Source organism: Taudactylus pleione, unplaced genomic scaffold, assembly GCF_031769625.1.
Source record: "Taudactylus pleione unplaced genomic scaffold, aTauple2 ptg000456l, whole genome shotgun sequence".
NCBI classification, from domain to species: domain Eukaryota; kingdom Metazoa; phylum Chordata; class Amphibia; order Anura; family Myobatrachidae; genus Taudactylus; species Taudactylus pleione.
Window position 1 is genome coordinate 393,519 of NW_028284858.1, and position 25,383 is coordinate 418,901.

At 42.2% G+C, this 25,383-nt stretch overlaps 1 protein-coding gene across 1 annotated transcript in view; it reads left to right on the plus strand.

Annotated features, from left to right (window-relative positions):
• The window catches only part of RNF213 (ring finger protein 213), a 282,285-nt gene that overhangs the window by 41,428 nt on the left and 215,474 nt on the right, over positions 1-25,383 (plus strand). The window contains exons 8-13 of the mRNA XM_088448501.1: positions 3,694-3,974; positions 9,011-9,267; positions 17,742-17,939; positions 23,096-23,288; positions 23,624-23,676; positions 24,113-24,266. Of these exons, the coding sequence (XP_088304627.1) occupies positions 3,694-3,974; positions 9,011-9,267; positions 17,742-17,939; positions 23,096-23,288; positions 23,624-23,676; positions 24,113-24,266 (1,136 nt within the window). The remainder of the gene's footprint in view (positions 1-3,693; positions 3,975-9,010; positions 9,268-17,741; positions 17,940-23,095; positions 23,289-23,623; positions 23,677-24,112; positions 24,267-25,383) is intronic.

The window sequence follows — 25,383 nt, forward strand, 5'->3', positions numbered from 1 at the left end:
CTGATAAGACACCATCTTCCGGGGACGTTTCCACTCATTTACCTCTTCCTTGAAGGTGCAAGTTTCTGCCATTTTAGTCATGTTTCAACACAAGATTGCTCTCTTACCAGCTTGTGGCCGGAGCCCTAACGTACTAAAATTGTCGCTGTGGCATTGAAGGTGTTAACCCTCGTGCTGCGGTACCATCTTTAATGGGACAATGTAGGCGCCATGTAATGTAAATGCTTATGTAATGATGCGTTTTAACAACATGTTATATTTAATGTGCTGTGCGCAGTTGTGGAAATGTACTGTATTTTTAAATGTACAGCCTATGTACTTATAAGGAATGTATAAGTTATTTTGTTTTAGAAGGCTGTGACATTTAGAACCAAATGGCTTTTAAGACATTCTCACGTCCTAGTGATATGTTAGTTATCCTGACCTAGTGGCCAAACCCTTCATTTACAGCACTTTCTTTGAAATGTACTCCAGAGGTCTTTGGTGTGTCTCTGTGTAAAATACCCAGCAGGTTTGGGGAAAACAATTTGTTTGTTTTTTAGAAACTCCTATTGTGTGGAGCTTTCTAAAAACTTAGAAGATGTTAAGATTGCGAATTAGCCAAACTGGTTTTAGTCATAGATATATGAAAGGACGAATGCAATTGAAATTTGAGTCATACTGTATTTACCACTTGAGAGACAGTATATGCTAACTTGTGTTTTAGGAAAGCCAAATGTTTTTGGGTGGTAATGAGGAAATTATGTTAGTTCCTTTAAAATGTAAGATGTGTTTATTTATATTTTGTGAGATAGCATGATTGGCTAAAAGGAACACAGGGCGGATTTACCCCCTGTGGTATTGTGTGTTAGAAGAATGGGATATAAAGAGGGCGTGTGAACCCTGTGTATGTGTGTATCCTTTTGGACATCAATGAGGAATGAACTGCTGTAACATCTGTATGCTGTTATACCCTCAAGGGGAATAGTCTTTTTGAGCAATAAACATCATGCCTTTTACAACCACTGCATCTGAATCCTGCAACAGTAGAAATGCGCTAAACGCTATTCCGTTTTCCGGCTGTTCTGAATTAAGACCGGTGTCTCCAAGCTCAAGCCTTCTGCCAGCTACCGTGTGGAGCCTGGTCCATTGCGAGGGATCAGTGGGTATTAGCCGACACCTGTCAGGAGGTGTGGCCGGAGCTTGTCTACGCATACGCAGCAGTGGTGGTTCCAGGTGCCGACGTAGGAGCCTGGGAGAAGTGGTTCAAGGTGGTGGTGGTAGGAGGCTGAGTGGAAATAAGTGGTTCCAATCGACGATTATAGGAGTTTGGTGGTGGCAGCTTGTTACACAGCGCAATAGGCGGTTACTGACTGTAATGCTCTGTACACACGGAGTGATCAGCCAGCGATACGATATCGCTGTTTGATCATCCTGCACCCTTCCTGGTGTACTAGATGATCGATCATCCAGCACACCACCAACTCACCAGCGACTATAGCGACCCGCGATCAAGGATCGCGGGTCCCTATAGTGACCTGCTCGATATCGAGCAGGTTGGCCAGCATGCACGGCCAATGGACGATATCGCTATCGTCCATATGTGCCCGCGCATATCTGGTCATTGGTGGGTTGGCAGGGGCCAAAAAAATTAACGATTTGAACGATACTGATATGAACGATATCATTATCGTTCATTTATATTGCTCCGTGTGTGTACGGAGCTTAAGAGGGAATCCCTGATACCGCAAGATCCAGTAGGATTAAAACTAATCTGTGGCCACTTGGTGGGGTCGAGGTCATCCGGTCACACAGCTGTTCAAACGTTTCTTCAGGGAGTACTACATATTCAACCTCCCTTCCTTCCCCCGTATTTTCCGTGGGATTTGCTTCTGTTATTACGTGCCCTTCAGTCTCATCCTTTCGAGGCCCTGGAGTCAGTGGACCTTTGCTGGCTAACGTGGAAGACTGTGTTCCTATTTTCAATAGCTTCAGCCCGATGGGTGTCTGATTTGAGTGCTTTGTCTCATACATCCCCGTTTTAAATTTTTCTTCAAGCCCGTGCAGTCCTCCGTACCAGACTTGGTTACCTTCCGAAGGGGTTTTTTAGATTTCAATCTGCTCATACTTTAAACAAATGCTACACATTTAACACTTTCGCCTAGTGCTAGATGCTAGTTTTGGGCGACTGGTCCTAAGCACAGCACAGGAATATTGCCTTCCTTAGTGGGAGAGCTTTGGGACATCCCACGGACACTGGACGCCCTCCCTTCAACCCCTGGCTGGCTAGGGGTTATTTTTTGGCACACAGGTAGTTCACAGGTTTCACCAACCTTTTTGTGCGACTGTTTTTCTGTGTGCTTGATCTTTTCCTCCTCTCCTCCTACTCCCTGCCCTTGTGCTTGTTAATATTGTCCCCCATGGACCCAGAGAAAAGAATTTAACAGGTACAAATGTGTCCTCACTCATCATTGCTGCAGTCGCGCCAAACAAACCCATGCTGCTCTGCTAGCGACATGCGTGTTTCTTTGCATCTTTTCGTCTGAAAATGTCGTCTGTCGCAATGTGATGCAACTAGTGCTGGCCATACACGCTACAATTATCGGGGCGATCCGCCTGATATCGGCGGATCACCCCGATAATTGTGGCGTGTGGGGGGGCGACCGAGGGTTAAATATTGGTCGGGCATGCCGGATTGTCCAGCATGCCCGTCCAATGCGATATTTCCCGGTAAACTGTCGGCCGCATCGGGCAGTGTATGCCCAGCCGCGTCTGACAGACAGACATTTCCTGTGTTCCTTCCTACGGAAGGAACAGGGAAATGTCTCCTCCCCCGGGGGCGGAGCGCAGATGTCTGCCGAATACACTGAGAGAAATCTCAGTGTGTGCCGGCGACATCTGCGGCTGGCAGGCTGCCAGATAAAATGTCTGTCGGTCTGACAGGCATTTTATCTGGCCGTGTATGCCCAGCATTGGATGCGCCAGGAGACTGTGCTGATTAATTTGATATGCAACACTTGTATATCTCTGTGTGCGACTGAGTCTCTTAATCTGTATGTGATGTACGAAGAGTTACGATGCAGCGGCTGCTGCTTTTTTTACATGCCAAATTCCATTGTGCTTCATATACAATATACAAGTGTCGCATATCAAATTAATCAATAAAGTCTCCTTGTGCCTTGTAGTCGCTTTTGCGACTAAAGGCTCATACACACTAGATGATGTGCTTTATGAACGATATTGGTGAAAGATTTCCCTTGAACTTTCTGTAGTGCAGGACAAACGATATTGGGTGTAGGTGAAGTCATCCTGCCACATCTCTGAACAGGCAATTCTTGACGATATCGATAGATTAACCTGCTTTTACGGACGACAAAAGACAATGATAACACTGAACGATATGACGTTGAACAATATCGTTATCGTCCATATCATTCATAAAATTTGTCTAGTGTATATGCGGCTTAAGACTCATTTTCTGCAAAACAAGATGCCTGACGCTAGAAGAGTTGCACAGGACCTGGTGACTCACTCACGCCAGGCATCTCGCGCATCATGCCGTTTTGAGGCTAGATGAGGTAGAACACATCTGTAAGAACCAAAGTACTGTTTTGTGCGTGCGTGTGTGTGTGTGTAAATATATGTGTGTGTGTGTGTATGTTAAATAAATATATGATTGTATGTCTAACACATGTATTCCTTATTCCTGCACAGAGTGGCATCAGTATGATGATGTGTGCATGAAGGAGGGGAGTGGATTTGTTAATACAATGAAGAACTTGTGGAAAAATCAATTCTCACCTTTCTCTGAGGCAAAAAAGAAAGCAGCAGAGGTCATGCTCAAGGGCATTTTCAGTATTCTTGAGAAATGTGATGACATCAACTTGACAAGTTTTTTTAATCAACTATCCCAATTTTTTATGGTATCTACGATGTCTTATTTGTTGAAGGATGACGAAATACAGAGGCCTACTCATAGCTTTGATGCACGTGAGGTATTTATACTTATGATTTTTTCTGAACGATTTAACATATTGGGAGATAACACAAAATATGATTGACTACATTTATTAATAAAAATCTGTCATAACTTGCTAGGATTTGTACACACCCTAGCCACTGAATTAGAAATCTCCTGCCAATATCAATCCTATTTAATTCCCTGCCCATTGTCTAGTGAGATATAGATTGGGAACGGCAGTCATTAAATGCTGCTGTCAGTTACTGTACAGAGGACTTCCGGTTGCTACATATCCGCTTTCTTAGACATGACGATCTCGTCCCTGAGAGATTGTCATCGAACCGAAGTTCTGCCTCTTCGAAAAAGCAATGGGGGTTAGTTTATTCACTGCGTAACCACCCAGGACATCACACCTTTGGAGACATCTGGTACAGTAGCTCGGCTGTCTTCAAAATCCAGCCAAATGGTCACCCACAATAAGACATTTCTCGAACTCCTTCAGATTCATTGTTTTCCCAATTGTGATCAGCACTACTGCCATGCACTGCAGATATATTGGGCATCGGCTGTGCAGTACAGCCGATGTAATATGTCTGTGAACAACGTCGTTCAAAGACATATTGCTGGTACACACTGGCCGACGCACACGAGATATATTGGCCGATCAATTGATCGACCAATATATCTGCCATTGTGTACCCAGCATAAGACGTGAATTGAGTATTCTTTCCAAAATTTTGCATCTTATTCCGCTAATAATGTACTAAGCAGCTAATAGTGAAGTAGCAAATTAAGATGAATATTTTATGAAATAACCCATGGTGCTATGAGCGTTGGGGTTAGAGTAAAATAGTACTGTTGATACTCTCACTGTCAATATGCATAATGTCAATATTGTCAGTATCGACATGGAAACCCCATCGACATTCATATTATATCAATGTTTGACAAGGAGACCCCAATCGACAAAAAAAAAATGAAAATACATTTAACATTTGTTTTTTGGGGGGGGCCGTAAGGATGCGACAAGTGTTTTAAACATTGCAAGAGGCTGGCACAGGCGTTTTTTTACGATTTTTAAAAACGCCTGCACCAGGTCTGGCAAAACGATAGGTTGATGTTTTACTCTTAGATTCAGAAAAAGGTAGAAATGAATACAGCTCTCTAAAATGATATGTAAACTCTAATAAATATACATTTTAATTATATAAATTAATATGCTTAAGATCACAATACTAAAAGCATAAAGTTTGTGAAGATAAATTAAATAAATGACATAACACAATAAAAAATTAATAAAAATGTAAGACCACTCAATCCACTTATGTGTATACACTCACTCCCAGCTGTAGTATTTAGTTGGGGCCTTAATTAGTATATGAGTCCATATAAAGAAACCGTCTCGTGGTGCTATATATAAGTTTTAACCCACTTGTGATGATAGTTACCAAATCCAGTAGCTGCAGTAATGGTAGTCCTTTTGGCAATGCTAGCAAAGCTTTTGTAGGTACAATAATTCCATATGTCGCCAGTCTGATTTATTGTTATAAGGTGTTCTCCTCTATCATAATTCTCTGTTGTGCAGGTTCAGTTCACTGATATTGTAGATAGTTGGAGACACCAGTGTGGGGTTTAGAAATAGCACAATTCTTTATAGCACGGATCCCATCTGCAGATGGTAGTGCAGGAGATGTCTGTGAGCAAATAGCGGCTCCCGTTGGGCTTTGAGTGGTGGAGAGTGTATCAACCAGTCCCTTAACATATTTCGCTGTGCTCTCTAAAATGGCTGCTGATCCACAAATTTAACATACAATACATAATAATAAATTATATAACATAATCACTAACATAACCAGTAGTTGGAGGCAGACCTATCAAGATAAAATCTAGAGAGAAAACGGGTTCTATATTGCATCAGAAGTTACGATCTGGTGTTTACCTGCCTCGTGTCTCTGGAGCCCGCTCATGTGATGTAAACAAACATCAAGTGGGGCAGGGGAGAGATGACGCGGCAGGTGGGTAGCAATCAATACGTTGTCACTATTGGTCGTGAGTAACTCCAGACCAGTCACGCGGTGTAAACAAATAACACGTGAACTGGATGGAGTATCGTGGTGTAGCGCCGTTGTAACAAACCGAGAATATGGCTATAGCTAATACTGGCTTTAGGAAATTCAGTGTACTCACGTAATATAAACCGACATCATGCGAGATCAGATAAGGTAAGTCATATATATAAGAATATTGGTCACACAATAGGAACAATATATTGGGGTATTTATCAGATTTCCTCGATTAAACCCTAACAACCACGCATATATAGAGAGAAGAGAATCTAACCACATTAGGGAATACCATATATAGTGCGTATAATCTGTGTACAGACCCAAAAAGGATTCCACTAAATAAATAATTATCTAAACACATTTCATTTGGCGATAGAGATAATAATAATAAGTAAATTAATTATGATCTCTATCAAACAGCACATATATGGATAGACAACTCCTTTAGATTTAATAATTGAATTGCATTAATATATAGATATCAAATATATGTAGATACATATGGGACAATGTAATATAATGTGACTTATTTTGAACACATTCTGCATTCAAATCTTTATAATCCTACATAAACTTATAGTCATTACATTGAAATTATTTTATAGAGATTATATCTTGCAGAGACTTATCTATCTACATGGCAATACCTAGCACATAATCCCATATTAATGGGTAGAAACATTTCGTACTTTAACTGTAAAGAGAAGATTTTCAGAGAATGGAATTCAGTTCCACTGCCTCATTGAGACCATTGGGATAGAGACAGTTCATCGTAAAAATCCAAAAAGTCTCTTGCTTGCAGAGATGTTTGAAATGGTCACCCCCTCGTGCAGTGGCAGCTACCATCTCAATACCAATGAGTCTCAATGAGCTTGGGTCTCCATTATGATGCTCATTTAAGTGTCTAGAGAAACTACGTATTGTTCTCCCAACATATCTTAGATTGTAGCCGCAGGAGACATAAACTACAAATTTAGAGTTGCAATTGAAGTCTCTAATTGGAAACTCTTCATTATTATCATGTACTTTGATACTTTTAGTACCATGTAGTGCATGTTTAAATGTGGCAGCAGGAGATACACTACATGTGAAGAAACCTGTAGGTCTAGAAGGCAACCAGGAGATACCACTATTTCTTAGCTTATTTTTATCAGAATTGTTTAGAAAACTAGGGGCCACATTTTTTTTAAAGGCTAATTTTTACTAAAAAGAAAGACAGGTTTCGGGGGGATTAGGTCTCCCAAAATATTTTATTGTTTCAAAATATTATAATTTTTAGTTACAATATTTTTAATGTTCCTATATTTGTTGTTAAATGTGGCCACAAATGCTAATTCCTTTTTGAACTTTTTATATCGGAAATTAGATTGTTCTCTTTAGGTTTTAATAATAAATCCCTATCCATAAAGACTACCTCTTCATAGGATTTCTCAATAAGATGATTAGGATAGCCTCTCACCCTAAAGGCTTCTATCATTGAGCCAAGTCCGAACAGCTTCTTCGCAAGCGCATGAGCTCACCTTTGGGGATATTACGTTTCCAATAATGTGCACTTCCAAAATGGAGGTATGCATTAGTCCCTACTTCTTTAGTATAGTTTGATGTAATTATCTTCATATCTTGGATCTCCAAGGATAAATCCAAAAAATCTATGTGATTACTGTGAAAGGTGTGAGTGAATTGTAAATTAAAATCATTCCTATTAAGTGCTGAAAGAAAAGAAAGTGCCGATTCGGGGGACTCATCCCAAATCCTAAAAAGATAATCGATATACCGGCCATAGAGAACCAGGTTTGCCCCGAGTCCGCATCCCCATACATTCCTGATGAGTGTCAAGGTGCCTACACACTTGGCGATGTGCTCACGATCCAACATTTGTGTCCGATTTCCCCTTGAACTCACCCCAGCAGATCCCCGGCAGTCGTGGGCACGATTTGTTGTTAAAACTGTCCAATGTGACAAACGATCTATCATGCCTCCTAACTACTCCAGTGCATCGTGACTGAGATTGGCAAATATGCCCTATAGCACGGCAGATCTGAAGATGCGATGTACGATCTGCGGGGACGCGCATCGGCATCGTGATCGTGAGTGGACACTCACGATTTTGGCATATTTTACACGATTTGTCGTCACGATGTGTCGGAATTGGGCAAATCGTGTAAAATATCGCTAAACATGTAGGCACCTTTAATAAATATGAACTGAAATGTTGCAAGTACAGCTTCTGCCTGATAGTGTGATGATTGAGCTGCGAGTTCCGCACCTTACCCTATATTGTCTATGTTGGAATTGAGTAAGCTTCCTGTGAAGGCACTGGGCGATCTATGGCGTGTGGACTGCGTGTGGATTGTGAGTGCTGAGACCCTCTCGAGTAATATTAATATATATATATATATATATATATATAATCAATATACATAATGTATGGGCCATGACTGTGAGGTGGCTATTCAGATGCACTGAGGAGTGGTTGTGCTTAATTGCTTACATTGGAGGCCATACTCTGACAGAGAATATGCAACTAGCATGGGACTGTTGCAAGTTTCCATGGTGCATCGATGTTTGCAAGTAAAAACACAAAAAGTGAAAGCCCCAGTCCTTGCACGGTCAGACACATGTATGTACACAAAGGAAGGGCTTGTACTAATATTAGCATAAACTCACAGACGCCACTACGGATATAGACACAAACAAGGCCGCGACTGCATCCGACTCAGAATCCAGATGTCCACTATGTGAATACCCTGTGCAGGTAGATGACAGGAAAAATGAAATAACTTTTTCAGGAGAGCCATATGCAGGTCTCCAGGCCAAATGTTTTATATTTATATATTGTTTTCCTTGCAGATAAAGCACAGGTAATTATATAACTGGTTAAACAAAATAATAAAATATTGTTGCTGTAAAAAATGTTTTAAAATCTGTCACATTAAATAATTTTGGTAAGGTATATTAATGTTATCATACAATGAAACTTTTTTTTTTCTGCCACACACTGTAGGTACACTCACTGATTTCGACATATCTCAATATAATCTGTGAACCCTTCCTAAATAAAAGGCAACTTGAAAAAAAGGATATACAAAGCAAAATAATAGTAGGATTGATTTGCACCAAAGTAGTATACAATTATCAGGTTCCCACTGATAAAGATCATCTTGCAAAAATATGCTGTGTTCTGTGCCTGGATGAAATGCCCAGAGAAAAGATGGTGGAGGAACTTCAGAACGCAAAGATCTTGTTTTCTAAATATCCAGAGTAAGTTATAAGTTCCTTCTAAATAATTGTTTTGTTATGATTTGACTCTGATGCAATTTAGGGGTGTTATTGGAATCTTTACAATAGACACTTCTTGATGTTTATTCTCTGGAAAATGTCTGACTTGACAATATGATTTGTTTCATGCTGATTAAGGGTTAAATCCATCATTTGTACTGTTTCATGAGCTTAGTATCTTATTCATAGTACAGATTCAATGATGAGACTTGATTAAAAATATATATATATGAGAGGTGGAAGGCTCGCCACTCTCAGCCAATGAGAGCTCAGCACCTGGATTTCTATAGAGAAATCCCGCGGCAGAGCGGTCATTCGGGTAGTACTGTCCTTAGAGGACAGTACTAATGTCCGGTAGTCCACGTAATATCGGTTTGTTGTTTTGCCAAGCTGTATGGATGCCTACATGGACAGAAGAGGACGTGATCCACACATAGGAGGAAGTGAGTATAGAAATTTTTTTACAGCCACTTATGGAGAAGGGGACATGATGGGCTTTAGGCATACATAGGTGAGTATGTGAGATAAATACACACAAGGTAGTGCTATAATAAAAAGTTCCAAATTCTTTTAATATAGCATGATTGTTAGAATATGTTATACACCTTACATATAATAAAACCACTTAATATGGCCAAATTTAAATAAATAAACTAGTATAAAATAGGGCAAAATAACCTCAAGAAGAACAAATATAAAGTCCACTATGCCTTTAGAAATGCATTTAGAATGCAGGGATCTAATTAACTTGTACATTTAACCAGGTATACAGTATATGGATCAATAAGCCCAAATGCTGGTTTTTCAAGCTCAACCTCCTCATCGTGAATCTACCTCATCACCTTGCAGATCTCGATCCCCAGTACTCTGTCCCGGAGTAGCAGCGGTGGGAGGGCAATGCCTCAGTGAATTACGCTCCCCATGAGATGTATAAGTAACCACCTGATGTTGAAGATGGAGCTGTGTCAGCGGGAGCAACACATCATTGGCTGGTGTTTAGGGAGGGAGACACAGATGGAGTAGTGTAATAGAGTATATGAGTGTGCATGTGTGTTTGCATGTATGTATTATTAAACTTGTACTGTCATGGTGTGTGTGTGTGTGTGTGTGTGTGTACTGTCTTTTTTTAAATATTTATTTTGCAGTGGAACTACAGGTACCAGCAGGCCCGTAATGCCCCGCATGCTGGTACTTGTGGTTCTCCAAGTACCAGCATGCGGGGTTGGCTTGCTGGAATCTGTAGTTCCACTGCAAAAGACAATATATTTAACTCTTTCAAATGCACCACACTTTACATAATCAACCCGGCACCCACCACTCCAGGGATAGCCCCAGACTATCAGCCTAAGCCTGGAGTGCCCTGGAGAGGGCAAAACCATTTATTGGGTGGGGCGGCCCCACTCCCCAGGGATCCCCGGCCTGGTGTGACTAGCGGTTAGGGGTAATGTTTTGGCTGGGGGACCCAGTGAAAGGGTTCCCCTGGCTGTTGTGTTACCCAAAAGTTTGATGCTGGTTATGGAAATTACAGGGGACACCTACGCTTTTTGTCCCCTGTGTTTCCATAACCAGGATCGTCTCATTTAGCCCAGTGCTGGTTGCGCTAAATACAGGGGACCCCCTACGTCATTTGTCCCCTGTATTTTGGCAACCAGAGCTGGCTTTGATTTGTCCGGTGCTGGTTGTGCTTAATTGAGGGCACCCCTGCATTGTTTGTGCCCTGTATTTAGGACAACCAGTACTGGATCTCCAAAGGCCGGGGCTGGTTGTGTTTTTCTTTTTCTTTTTTTTTCGGGATGGCCAAGCTGTTCTGTTTTTTTTAAAAAACTTTTTGCACAGGTTTTAATTTTTTTTTTAACACAGACGCATAGACGGATCTCACTGATCCGTCCGTGCATCTGTGTCATTGACACACAGATACATGTACAGTGTTCTCCCCAGGCTGTTTGTTGCGGGAGCACAGATGCCGGATGTGACGCCGAGCTGTGCCGTCGCCACATAATGATCTTCACATCGGAGGCTCCTTGTCCGCCGACAATAAGGACACATTAGTGAGGGTTCCGAGCAATGGGACGCGGCACATTGGGGCGGGGGGGGGAGTGCCAGACGGGACGCGGCATTGGGGAGGTGGGAGTGCCAGACAGGGAGTGCGGCATTGGGACGGGGAGAAGTGCCCGGCAGAGGACGTGGCATTAGGGCGGGGAAAACTGCCGGGTTGTCCATCACAGTGCAGGGATGGTGTCAGGCTGGAGGGCAGAGATCTCTCCCCTTTTATAAAAGAACGGGCGCGCTGTTCAGGCGGGAACAGTCGCCTGTACACATTAAAGAGGGGTAGTCCTGCATCCACTCTCTCTCTGTGTAGAAGCTGAAAAAAAAATCTGTGGGGACAGTATTTGGGAGGCTGCAAGTGGGGACAGTTTCTGGGAGCTGTATAAAAATTAAATTTTGTGGTGCCAGCACTAAATAACCTGATGCTGATATCACTAGAGGGACCAGATCCTACAGACTTTGATTATGAAAAAGTTGCAGACGACTGGGCCTCTAAGAAAAAGAGGAGAATTTAATATATAAATTGTTAACTCAAGTTGAAATCATTATAAGGTCAGGATTTAAAACATTTTATTATTGCGAAGGCCCCCACCCGGCTACTTCTTGATGCCACCAGGCTGGAAACATTTTCTGGAGAGAACACTGATGTAGCACGGATCTTCCTGATCCGTCCGTGCATCTGTGTCATTGACACACAAATGCATGTAGCACGGAGCTCCCTGATCCATGCATGCATCTTTGTCGGCAATCACATCGTTCTGTGTGCATACACACAGAACAATGTGTGCCAAATCGTGAAAGACAGGTCGCTGATCTTTCTGCATATTGAAGAGATCAGCGATCACGATCAACAACCAGCTGGAGCGCGCATCGTTGTCATGCCCACACACGGCACTTTTTAAACAATTTGTCGTTCCAATCGATCGAAAATGGCCAAATCGTTTAAAAAAAATAGTACCGTGTGTGGGGGCCTTAAATATATGTGTAGGATTCCCCGTACCTAATTATGCATGAATCAGTATTTATTTTTTTTAAGCTAGGGTATCTTGCAGTGTGCCATGAGTTTTTAAACACTGTTCCTTACTATATTTGAATAAATGGGTATTTTTCGCAGCTGTGACTAATCAGACAGAGTCATCATTAAGCAACTCTTTAGCCATCACTACCGGGTGTGGTATAAAGATAGAGAGTTAAAAGGTCGACAATTTCTAGATAGGCACCAGATGTTAGACAGTCAATAGGTCGACTGGGACAATACACTTAAAGGTCGACATGGAAGAATGCAGACAGGTACAAATGGTTGACACAAAAATGGTCAACACTTTTTTTTTTTTTTTTTTTCAAACACTAATCTTAACCCTAACCTTCCCCTTGGTTCCCCAACCCTCCCTCCTAGTGCCTGACCCTAATCGTCAGGTAGGTGCCTGACCCTAACCATCCCTTCTAGTGCCTAACCCTAACCCTCCAGTACGTGTCTATCCCTAACCCTCCCTCCTTTTGCCTAACCCTAACTGTTGGGGTTAGTGCCTAACCCGACCTTCTTCCATGTGGACCTTTTGTCGCTATTGACCTAGAGCATGTCTAACATCTGGGGCCAAATGTAATAGGGTGAGAGTTTAGAAAATGTGAGCGTTTTCTCACACTTTTTAAACTCAGCCAATGTATTAGAGTCCGAGAACATGCAACAGAGCAAACTCGCATGTTTTTCAGAATCAAAAAAGTCTAATGATTTAAAAATCTCATCCAGATGTTTTCCCATTTTGAAGATAAAACTTGACCAGTGTGAGAGATTACTGCTAAACTCTCACATCTTCTAAACTCTCACCCTATTACATTTGGCCCCTGCTGTCTATTTAGACTCTGTCGACCTTTTAACTGTCTATAGTCTGGAACCCCTCACTATCAACTTTTACACTTACACGCTTATGCAGCTCAGACCCGTTCAGGAGGCTGCGTTTGCGACTTTTTGTTGGCCATATTTGTCTTAATTGAGACTACACACTTAGAACAAATCCTTACTCTGCACTCGCCTTAGTCACCTTGACGCACATTTTCACCAAGAACATGCCCATTCCAGACCCGGTCTCACCCCCCTAGTTGCAGCGAGTCTCAAGTATGACTTGAGACAAAAAAAAGACACAAATGCGCACTGCAAAAAAAATAAAAAAATCACAATTTGAGACTGAACAAAGTCTCAAATTGAGTTTGCGACTAACTGAATAAAGCCAATAATCCAAAATTTTGAAGAAGAAAGCAGGTGCCTGGATGTTGTATCATGTAGAACAAAGGATTCAAAATCAATCTACTGTAGCCTTGTACTGTATACAGTCAGGTGCATAAATATTGGGACATTGACAGAATTTTCATATTCTGGCCTCTATTCACCACCACAATGGCTTTGAAATGAAACAAACAAGATGTGCTTTAACTGCAGACTTTCAGATTTAATTTGAGGGTAATTACATCCAAATCAGGTGAACGGTGTAGGAATTACAACGGTTTCTATATGTGCCTCCCACTTTGGGGCCAAAAGTAATGGGACTATCAACTCAAAAGCTAATTCAGGACAGGTGTGGGCTATTCCCTCGTTATTTCATTATCAATTAAGCAGGTAAAAGGTCTGGAGTTGGTTCTAGGTGTGACATTTGCATTTGGCATCAGTTGCTGTCGACTCTCAATATGAGATCCAAAGAGCTGTCACTATCAGTAAAGCAAGCCATCATTAGGCTGAAAAATCAAAACAAACCCATAAGAGAGGTAGCAAAAACATTAGGAGTGGCCAAATCAATTGTTTGGAAAAGAAAGAACGCATCGCAGAGCTCAGCAACACCAAAAGACCCGGAAGACCACAGAAAACAAACTGTGGTGGATGACAGAAGAATTATTTCCCTGGTGAAGAAAAACACCTTCACAACAGTTGGCCAAATCAAGAACACTCTCCAGGAGGTAGGTGTATATGTGTCAATGTCAACAATCAAGAGAATACTTCAGAAGAGTGAATATAGAGGGTTCACCACAAGATGTAAACCATTGGTGAACCTCAAAAACAGGAAGACCAGATTAGAGTTTGCCAAAAAACATCTAAAAAAAGCTATTACAGTTCTGGAACAACATCCTATGGACAGATGAGACAAAGATCAACTTGTACCAGAGTGATGGGAAGAGACGAGTATGGAGAAGGAAAGGAACTGCTCATGATCCAAAACATACCACCTCATCAGTGAAGCATGGTGGTGGTAGTGTCATGGCGTGGGCATGTATGGCTGCCAATGGAACTGGTTCCTTTGTATTTATTGATGATGTGACTGCTGACAAAAGCAGCAGAATGAATTCTGAAGTGTTTCGGGCAATATTATATGCTCATATTCAGTCAAATGCTTCAGAACTCATTGGACGGCGCTTCACAGTGCAGATGGACAATGACCCGAAGCATACTGCAAAAGCAACCAAAGAGTTTTTTAAGGCTAAAAAGTGGAATGTTATGCAATGGCCAAGTCAATCCCCTGAACTGAATCCAATTGAGCATGCATTTCACTTGTTTTGTCTTCACTTCAGACAAAACTGAAGGGAAAATGCCCCAAGTACATGCAGGAACTGAAGACATTTGCAGTAGAGGCCTGGCAGAGCATCACCAGGGATGAAACCCAGCGTCTGGTGATGTCTATGCGTTCCAGACTTCAGGCTGTAATTGCCTGCAAAGGATTTGCAACAAAGTATTAAAAAGTGAAAGTTAGATTTAGGATTGTTTAGTTTGTCCCATTACTTTTGGCCCCTTAAAAAGTGGGAGGCACATATAGAAACCGTTGTAATTCCTACACCGTTCACCTGATTTGGATGTAATTACCCTCAATTTAAATCTGAAAGTCTGCAGTTAAAGCACATCTTGTTTGTTTTAATTTCAAAGCCATTGTGGTGGTGAACAGAGGCCATAATATGAAAATTCTGTCAATGTCCCAATATTTATGCACCTGACTGTATGTCTTGCAGCATAGTATTAGCATCATTTTATTCTTTAGTGACTAAATATTATGTAGTGCATTGCAGGAGAAACCTTACAACAAATATTTTGGATTGATTCATTGTTTCACGGACCTCGTGTTTTTAGCAGCTGCACATGCTTCTACGGGTGATTCAGAGCCATACATATCTGCCACATCTCCATTTCAGCTGAATGGGCGTAATTTTATAGCAACGTTGCATTCGCATGTGCATCTGTGTCTTCAAGCTTGATGCACGGATCTCCCTGAACCATGCCTGCAAGCAACATATGCAGATCCGAATCCGAACAGGCATAAACACTGAACGATATTCCGCCGGATCGTGTACGAGTTTGGCAGATCTTGCTTGCAGTAGGCAAGATGTGACGATGCAGTGTTCAACCCACGGGGACGCGCATCGACATCGTGATCGGGAGTGGAGGCTCACGATTTGTACATATTATGCACGATCTGTCGTTCCGATGCGTTGGAATCGGCCAGATCGTGCATAATATAGTCTACTGCAGTGGTTCTCAAACTCTGTCGTCAGGACCAGTGGCGGAACTCCCGGAGAAAATGGAGTCATTTGCCGGCAGGCGTCAGCACTGCTGAGGAGGAGCTGCATGGAGAAGGAGCGCCGCTGATCGGCACTCCTTCTCTCCGCTCCCCCCGACAGTAGCCAGAGCCCGCTCCTGAGCTCCGGCTTCTGGGTCCCACAGTGCACTATGGGAGTGACGTCATGACATTTATCTTGCCTTTGGGCACCTGGGATGAAGTTACGCCACTGCTCAGGACCCCACACTGGTCACGTTTTCCAGGTCACCCAGCAGGTGCACAGGTGTATTCATTACTCACTGACACATTTTAAAAGATCCACAGATGATACTAATTATTTTACTTGTGATTCTTTGAGGAGACCTGGAAAACATGCACTGTTTGGGGGCCTGAGGCCTGAGTTTGAGAACCTGCGGTCTAGTGTGTATGCACATTTAGAGTAGAACTAAGTGCACACTATCAATATCTCTGCTGATGTTCACTGAGTTAAGCAACTTTTTTTGCAACTGCTCATGGTGTACTGTCTAAGGGTATAAAAAGGCTTTATTATTTACTGCACAGATCTCTTTATATTAGCTCTACCACTGAACCAGTACTGTAGTGGGTTTGATCATAGAGCTGGCAGTGGCTGTAACCCACAACTCCTTTATTAAAAGTCAGTCTGGGAGGCTGGCTAGATCTCTTAAGTCGTCCATTTAAAAGAAAATGTTTGGAAGCCAGGATCAGTCCACGAATACTTTCAGGCAGACTGGCAATTCTGGAAAATGTCATTATCAGCCCAGAACAGTGGAATATTCTCAGTTTGGTCCACTGACCAGCTTCTGACAGACTGCAGAGTTTGCAGCGAGAGACTCTGTCGAGGTTGTAGCTCCATATATTTATGGAGTGGCTGTAGCTAGCAATTTCTATTAACGCTTTATTTTAATAATAAAGTAAGAAGTACAGTAAGATAAGTTAAACACAAAAAAATGATTTACATAAATAGAAGTTCAACATTTTATTAACTTTTTTATTATTAGTTTATGTAAGGTACAGTACCTACTGGCCTTTACTTTAAGTTGTTAAAGGAGACACTCCTGCCACCCTTTCCTCGACAACGTAAAGTCCCCGGATAAATTGGGGCCCACACAAAGGATACAATCTGTTCTCTAGTCCAGAGTCTAGCAATGTTTCAAAACAAAAGATTTCTAAAAATGTTAATTTTGAGAAAACAAAAACATATTTAAGAGTTGTCCAACAATGCAATAAAAACTCACTACAATAGTAGTAATGCGAAAAGTACAAATGCCTGGTCATAAACCTTACATATAGGGGTCAATTCAATTAGCGAGTTTGCAAATGTGAACTTGCATGGTAAAACTCGCATACATTGCAGCACTGTGCGCACCCGAGAAATGCAACATTCCATTAGAAATGTCGATTGAAGGGACTCGCTGCAAGGTTTCACAATCTTTCTGCAAAAAGTGGCCTGCGAGAAGTGCATAAAAAAGTAGGGAAATCATCCTGGACCCCAAAAAAGTGAGATAGCAGGTCAGTATTAAAGGGTTTTAGCGGCCATAAGGAAAGTATTGGAGGTTCTTATTTATACCCGTCAATGTGCATGATTATTCTTTGGGAGATGTGTACAAGAGGTTCTGCACTGTGTCCCCACATTTTTTATTTAAAAATAAACAGTTCCCTTTTCACCAGTTCAGGGGGTGCGCACACAAATTTTTTTAATTTGCTGTTAAAATGCACTGCTAGTTTGGAATTGAATTGCAAATGCGATTCATTGTGAGAACTAACTCTTAATTCAGTTGACCCCATAGAGTTAATGTATTGTGGTAAATGTATTCTGTTTATTTAAGCTGATTAGTTGTGGTTCCGTTATTGTTACAGGATGCATACGCATTTGACACAGCTATGCAGAATTTGCATTGACAGCAATATTGGCCACTGGGTGTGGATCCTGCCAGTCCTACACACATTTTCTGCTGTATCTAACCCTGAGAAATCTCTAACCTCTAACTTGAATCAAGAAGATATCTGGGCCGGTCTTGAAGGTCTTGAATATGATACATTGAAAAGTTCTGACAGGTAACTATGTTGAGATGTTTAACATATGTTTTCTAAATGTTCTTTTACCCCACAGTTTATTTAGATTAAGGGTTAATTAACTCATAATATAATCAAGACGGTAAATGGGGTGCTCCAAGAGAACCCTGTAAATGGTATGGCTAGCTTCATATAACTTCATATATCGGTAGATGTGTTTCTTCCTAATAGCTCTGCAATCACATTATCTCATTGCGTTTATAGATGAAATAATATTTACCCAATTGCAATATTCACTCGTGTAGCATGTAGTTAGTTTTTGCACATTCAGTTCAGTCCAATTAGTGAAAGGTCCTGTGAAAGTCACTGAATGTCCAGAGTAATGCAAATCATAAAGCTTTGCTATAAAATCCACCAAAACAAGATGGTTTTCCGCATGAATCTAATATCGATCCAGCCTCTATAGCAGGGGATGGCCCTATTAGTACGAGTAGAGCTGAGGCATTAATACATGAAGTTAAGAAAGTTCTTAAAATTACAGATGGGGAACAGGCCAAACCTCTTGACACTGCTCTTTTTAAGAGAATAAAAGAAGATGATTGACCCTTTTCCCTCCTCTTCACAACTAGAGGATATATTAACAGAAATGTGGTCTAAGCCGACCAGGAAATTTCAAAAAATTAAAGTCTTTCTGTTGTTTACCTGCTAAAGACAGATGTAAAGGGGACTATTCTCCTCCAATAGATACTCCAATTGCCTGCCATTCTAAAGGGGCCTATCCATTACGCGACCTGAAAAACTGAACGTCTAGCGTTCAGTTCTTCAGGTCGCTGGATGCGGTGCCCGCACTGAACGGCGTTCACTGAACATCATTCAGTGCAGGAGACCGACCTCCTATCTGCTAACGTCAGGTTGACCAACATGTTCGGCAGATAGTCGGGGTCGGCAAGGACCCAACGTGTACGCACATTGCTGGTCCTTACCTGCTATCCATTACACGACTTTGTGAACAATACGATCGAAACCTCCTGGTTTACGGTCGGATCGTTAAAAAAGTCGTGTAATGGATAGGCCACTGCAAATACACTTCCCAATGTGGGACTGATAGATAAAACATGGGTAAAGTAAGAGGCCAGTAGACGGCAAGCTCTCTGTAGAGGACACTCACGATATGCAAATATTGGATTAAAATAAAACCTATTATTCTACATTAAAACAGGGTTAGACAGGTATAAAAGATATTAGTTAATTTACCGGGCTTCGATCTGCAATTCCCGTTACCTGCCAATATTGAGGTAGACAACAGAGAGAACAGTAACTATAAGTAAGGTGGAGAGAATCAGACACCCAGCTCCACAAACACACTTCTTTATATTAAAGAACATTTTTGTTTTAAATTCATGATGTAAATAATATGTAATAAATATACCACTCTTAGGTGTGTGGTAACGCTCTGATATACGCACACCTTGGAGTGCATTATAACACATGAGGTGCGCGTATATCGGAGTGTGACCGCACCCCCCAGAGTGGTATATATATCTTCTAAAATGGCCATTATTTTGACAAAATAGTTCTATGCGGAGATGCTTAATTTGAATTATTTTTAATGATTAAACAATTAGGGGCATATTTAATTAGTTTCGCACATGCGATAGTTTTTCGCATACCGCACTTTTCGCAGACTTCGCATGTTTTGGCCGCGGAAACTTAACGGGCGCGCCTCCGTTATTCACCGTATTCAATTCTAAAGGATGCGAAAACGCGACCCGGCGAAACACAAACAGGCGAAAAATGCTGTCAGAAATGGGGAAATCAGCCTGACACCCCCCAAAAGATGCACTAACAGTGGGGCTCAATATAGATGTCCCCAAATAGCCCTACTGAAGCTAATTGGGGTACTTAAGTGCAATCAATTGCTTCTAATTAGCGCCTTTGCACAAGTGGTGAAGAATAGCTTTAAGCAGTTTTTTTTTGTGAAAATAAGTAGTCCTGTCAAATTTAGGGTACTTGAAAATGGGTGCAAGCATAGTTAAAAATTGCTCCAGCGGAGATTTGTGCGTATAGTATTGTGGTGTTCATATCATGCACAGGAGTGCATGTGCTGAGTGTCGCCTGCGGTGACTGCTGTGCCTCTGTCCATCCCGGTCTGCGCTGACTCCTCCTCTCCATCCTGGCCTGCTCTGATCCCTGCTGTCTGTTCCAGTCTACGCTGATCCTCCTGTACCTCCTGGCTGTCTACTGTCTCCTATCTCCAGCTACATAGAGCTCTCCGGTAGTAGGGTCTATGCGTGGCCAGGGATTGCGGAGCAGCTTCAGAGGGATAGTGGTGTGACCATGAGGGGAGAGGGGTTTCGTTGTACTTTCTGGCACCATTATTTTATGTGAAATGTGGTCCGTTATTACTGGAGGGTGGGGGGTGGAGCAGGGGAGCTGTGGAGAGCAGTGATGGGGCCTCCATTTTACTGTATCCATTCAACTGTGACCATTTTGTGGACTAGTATAGTGTGTATAACACACAGAGCTGTGCTCCTCACTTACTCCTGTAATTTTTTTGGGGAGGAGGTGGTCTGGCTCCTACACTTTCATCCTTGCTCATAGATTTTAGAAAAATTTGTCAAGCCCTGGTCTAAACACTGAACGATATGCCGCGAATCGTGTACGAGATTGCCAGATCTTACTGGCTGTAGGTGAGATCTGAGGATACGACGGACGACCAGCAGGTTTGCGCATCAGCATCGTCATCGTTAGTGTACATTGCACCGATTGCACAAATATGTACGATGTGTCGTTCTGATGCGTCGAATTGGCAATATTGTGCATAATATTGTCCAGTGTGTATGCACCTTTAGTTTCAAAATCCTGCTTAGATGAGAGAGAATAAGCTCCATACCCTCACCGTCTGGCTCCAAAATGGCGCTATGAACTCGCACACCACTAAAATGGATTCCCCAGACTGCTGCCCGATAGGTAAAGGAGTCTTCAGACTCAACTTTTTGCACAAACCGTTGCAGACCCTGTCTTAATCTCAGAGAGAGAGAGAGAGAGAGAAGGGACTGCCTCTGCTCCAGCTGCGGCTCCCCAGTGTGCGGCAGTCGGCTCATCAGCGGTTAGGACCAGCAGTGATATTTGATGGCATCATTAGTTGAATAGCAACCAAGACTCTTTGATTGGGCATCTGAATAAAAAAATATTAGCAGTTGCGGCAGACAGAGCGCTAATCGTGCTCATAACTGCCACAAAATCAAAGTTTTCAGTGAAAACTACTGTTCAATTTAAAATAAAGATGAAAATAAAATCCACCTGCAGCAGTTTGAAGATGTTGCCTCACCAGACACAAAACTAAAACTGAGGGCCTCATTTATCAATGAGTGATATTCTCGTTATCACTTGTTACTAATCTTAAATGGTGCTCAAACCAATCAGCTCCTAACTGTGTTTGAAAAATGACAGGAGCTGATTGGTTTGAGCACCATTTAATATTAGTAACAAGTGATAACAAGAATATCACCCTTGATAAATGAGGCCCTCAGTTCCTATTAGCCGCTGGACGCAGTTGGACATATATAGGGGAATTCAATATGGGTGCAAAAACTCAGTTTTTGCGTTAATATCGCACCTATGACGTCATTATCGCAGGTTTTAGTTTTACACTGTATTCAATTTCAAAGACTTTTCGCAGGTTCGAAAAGTCTTTGAAAAAAAACGGGGATAATTTTTCAGCACTGAATAGGTGGCGAAAAAAAGTGCAGAATTGGGGTTTAGGGGTGCAGGCTTAAAAAAAATAGCCTGCACCCCTGGGAATGACATTTAAAAAATAACTGTGTTAATTATTTTAAAAATTGGGGTGAAAAAAAAAAAAAGGGAAAATATTGTTTAACAATAGGGAAATAGGTTCAGGGCTATTCTGCAAGTATGCGGCAGGTGTTTTCTAGAATAGATTTATAGCGGCAGGTGCACAATTGCAGAATTTTTAAATTTTACTTTAGGGACATCAAAATATGCTAGTACCCATTTTCATGTACCCCAAATTTGATGGGACCACTTAAAAAAACGGAAAAAAAAAACCTAAGTGCTCTTCTGTAACACTTCTTCCATGTCGGGAAAAAAACACCTGCTGCGGCTATTTAAATCCCCGACTTTCATTTACAGGCTAAAACGGGGGTACCCATAGTGATCCACCATGTTTTTACAACTTTAGGGGGGTCCTACAATTTTTTTTAAGGAAAATTTTGTAACATTACGCAATTCCCACTTCGCCAGGTCCCGTTTTTGTTAGTTTTATATTGAATACGATACTTTATCCCAGGTAAAAGCTCCGATATGAAACGTAAACTTCGACTTTTGCATGATAATATTAATCTTCTCATTGTTTGCATATGGTGGTGAATCCAGGAGTGGAACTCATGTAACTCACTAGATACTTACACCCACTGTAGACTCCGAGTGAAGAGATAGACAGGTCCAGCATTGTTATAGGGCCTGATTCAGCAGTGGACGGAGTTGCAAAGCTGCACACAAGCAGCTGTGCAATTCCATCCTTGCAATTATGGTAATGCAGCAGAGCGTCATGCTTCCTGCATGCATTAATGATCCTACCTGCATCCATGGATGCAGCATCGGATCATTTGCGTGATACTTGGTCGGCTGAGTGTTCATGGGGTCATGCAGGATGGCCATCGAAGATGAGAGAAAGAAGCCAGGAAATCTCCCATCAGCCGACGGAGATCCTGGCCAACGGCGGTGACACAGAGTCCGTCACTGCCCCCCAAACAGAATCATACTGTCAATCACTGGCAGTCTGCTGTCGCTCTGCGTGCGAACACGCATGACCTGTACTGCACAAGCGCAGTACGGGTCCGATGCCTGTGCAGATACCCGACCATCGGGAATCTGCATTCAGCAGTGCACGCTGAATAAGGCCCATAGTACACACTGTGTGTTGTACTGAGATTTTTGGGTGGGTGAACTGGAAGATTGGAACCTGAATTGATTTTCAGAGGAAGCAGCCAGCCAATGCAGTCATTTTTAAACTTTTTTTTTTTTTTATTGCTGTTAGTAAGGGAAAATCAATGAAGCTGTAATGGTGATTTCTTTAATGAAATGTTTGCTTGTTAAAGTTTTTGAACCGGTAGTCTTTTTTTTTTTTTTTAAATATATATATCACTAATATTAATCTATTTTTTATTAAATATCAGTGATCTTCTTGCAAAGATGATAAGTAAGAAGTATTTGCTGCAGGCAGACCCAGTGCTCATCCAGTCGTGGCTGTGTTTGATCTCAATTGACCACATGGCAAAGTTTTTGGACGAAATTCCAGTGAAAATTGTGGACACACTCAAAGCCTGTTATTTCAAATTTCATGGAGTCAAATATAGTAGCCAAAAACAGGTTAGTAGATAGTTTTAGGTCTTAATATGTAAAAATAAAACTACTCTGTAATAACGCTCTAATCTATAAAATATATTTTCCGTTATTAGACAGTTATCTGTGATAGGGATAAACAAGCATCCTAAAACCACCAAACACTAGATATATTTGTATTATGTATGAGGTTTGTTGACTACTTTGCTGGAATTATACTGTATTTTTGGGATTCTCCATTTGAGCTTGTGTGTACTATATAGAGTACCTAATTCCACTTCTAGATATGTACTGTAAATTGCTTATAAACTTGTTGTTATGCTTGTTCTCGACATTTTCATATGCATTGTTTGTAATTGCAGAAAGTTGAAGTCATTTTAAAGAAATTGTTACAGATCATGGAAAATCAGGGCAAGTAAGTAAATCGTATATTAAAGAATAAACACTCACATGCAGTATGGGTGCCAATCGATGATGTCACTAGTTGTTATAACATTTATTAACCTTTAGTTATATAGCACATACATATTATGCAGCACTATACATACTAGGTCTTATCATTCATATCAGTCCCAGTCACATTGGAGCTTACAGTCTGTTCGTTACCATACGAAGACGCACACAACATTTAATTCCATCCTAAATGTTTTTGAACTACAGGAGAGTACCCACAGGTAACCCATGCAAGCAGAGAGACCATAGAAACTACACACAGATAGCGCCCTGGTTACAATAGAACAAATGTTTCATAATGACTAGATAGGCTGCATTCATATGATTATTGGTTTAGCTCACAAAAAGATATTTGTATATCTATACTAAGATTTTTCTACTTTTGTGCTCATTTGCAGACCTCCTAATGCAGAATCACTTCAGAAATGCTGTGATGCCAGCCTCGCCCTGCACAATAGTATCTGCTGTAACACAACTTTGAAGTTAGAACCTGAGCTCCCAGCTCTATCTGCAGCAATCATCTTAACTCTAATAAGATGTGCAGGTGTCTCGGTGAGTGTGCACTGCAGATGCATATAATATTTAAGTGATGCTGTATATGATTTTTCTACTTCAGGGTCCATAGGGTATCCACAGGATACCTTGGGGTATAGGTGTGACGTCAGTCATCGGGCACCATAGAGTTAAGCTTTCAGCCTCCCAGGATGCACTAGGGTCCCCCTCCTATACCCCGCCCCCAAGCCAAGGCACCTCAGTTTCGTTTGGTGCCTGGCCGGAGTCGGGTGCACCTGTTGGAGTGGGGGCTAGAAGAGCCCCTGAAGCTTTTTCTTCATGCAGCTGTGGATGCACATCTGGATGAACAGCATGGACAGTCAGTCCTGACTTCCATGCTGTCTTCCCTACACCCCCGCCGGTACCAGAACGCCGGTACCGATCCGGGGCTGCTGGTGAGTATCTGGGGTCACAGCTAGCGGTGACCCCAGATGTTCCGGACCATGGCCGGATTCAAGGGGGACAAAGGTAAGCAGCGGGGTCCCGCGGTGGGTCCCCGCTGTTACATGGTCCAGAGTCCCCAGGCAGGGGGTCCCTGGGGACTGGCTGCAGCGTAGAGCCAGGTATGAACCTGCGCTTCCACTACCCCCTGGGACAGCGGACCGCAGCAGAGCGGTAGCGCTGCGGCGTCCCGGGGGTTAAATGCATGCCAGGGGAGCGCGCCTTCCCCGTCTCACAGCCGGCGTCTCCCCCGCTGCACACAACCCTCTCTGCACACTGCCGACTGGTCCTGTAGCAGCGCTCCTCCCCCAGGCCAGCCTCCTCTCTGCTCCTCGGCAGCCATCTTTCCAACGCATGGTGAACGCTGCTGGAAGCACTGGACGGAAGCAAAAGTGGTCTGGGTCCCCCCGCATACCTCTCCTCCGATTTGGGTTAGGTCTGTGTATGCTGCGCTGTGTCCTACCAGGCCCTGTGTCTGCGTAGTTGAGTGATCAGCGCTGTTAGTGCAGGAATTGATTTTTCTTTGCATTGTATGTGACTGTGCTAGCGCTGCTGCTTGTAACTTTTCTTCTAACTGTCAGCTTTATTACTGTCCCTGTTCTTTCTGCTAAGCCCTTGCGGTGCGGTGCTGCAGAGTGGTCTCTCGCCTATTTAATATATAATTGGTGAGAGGGGT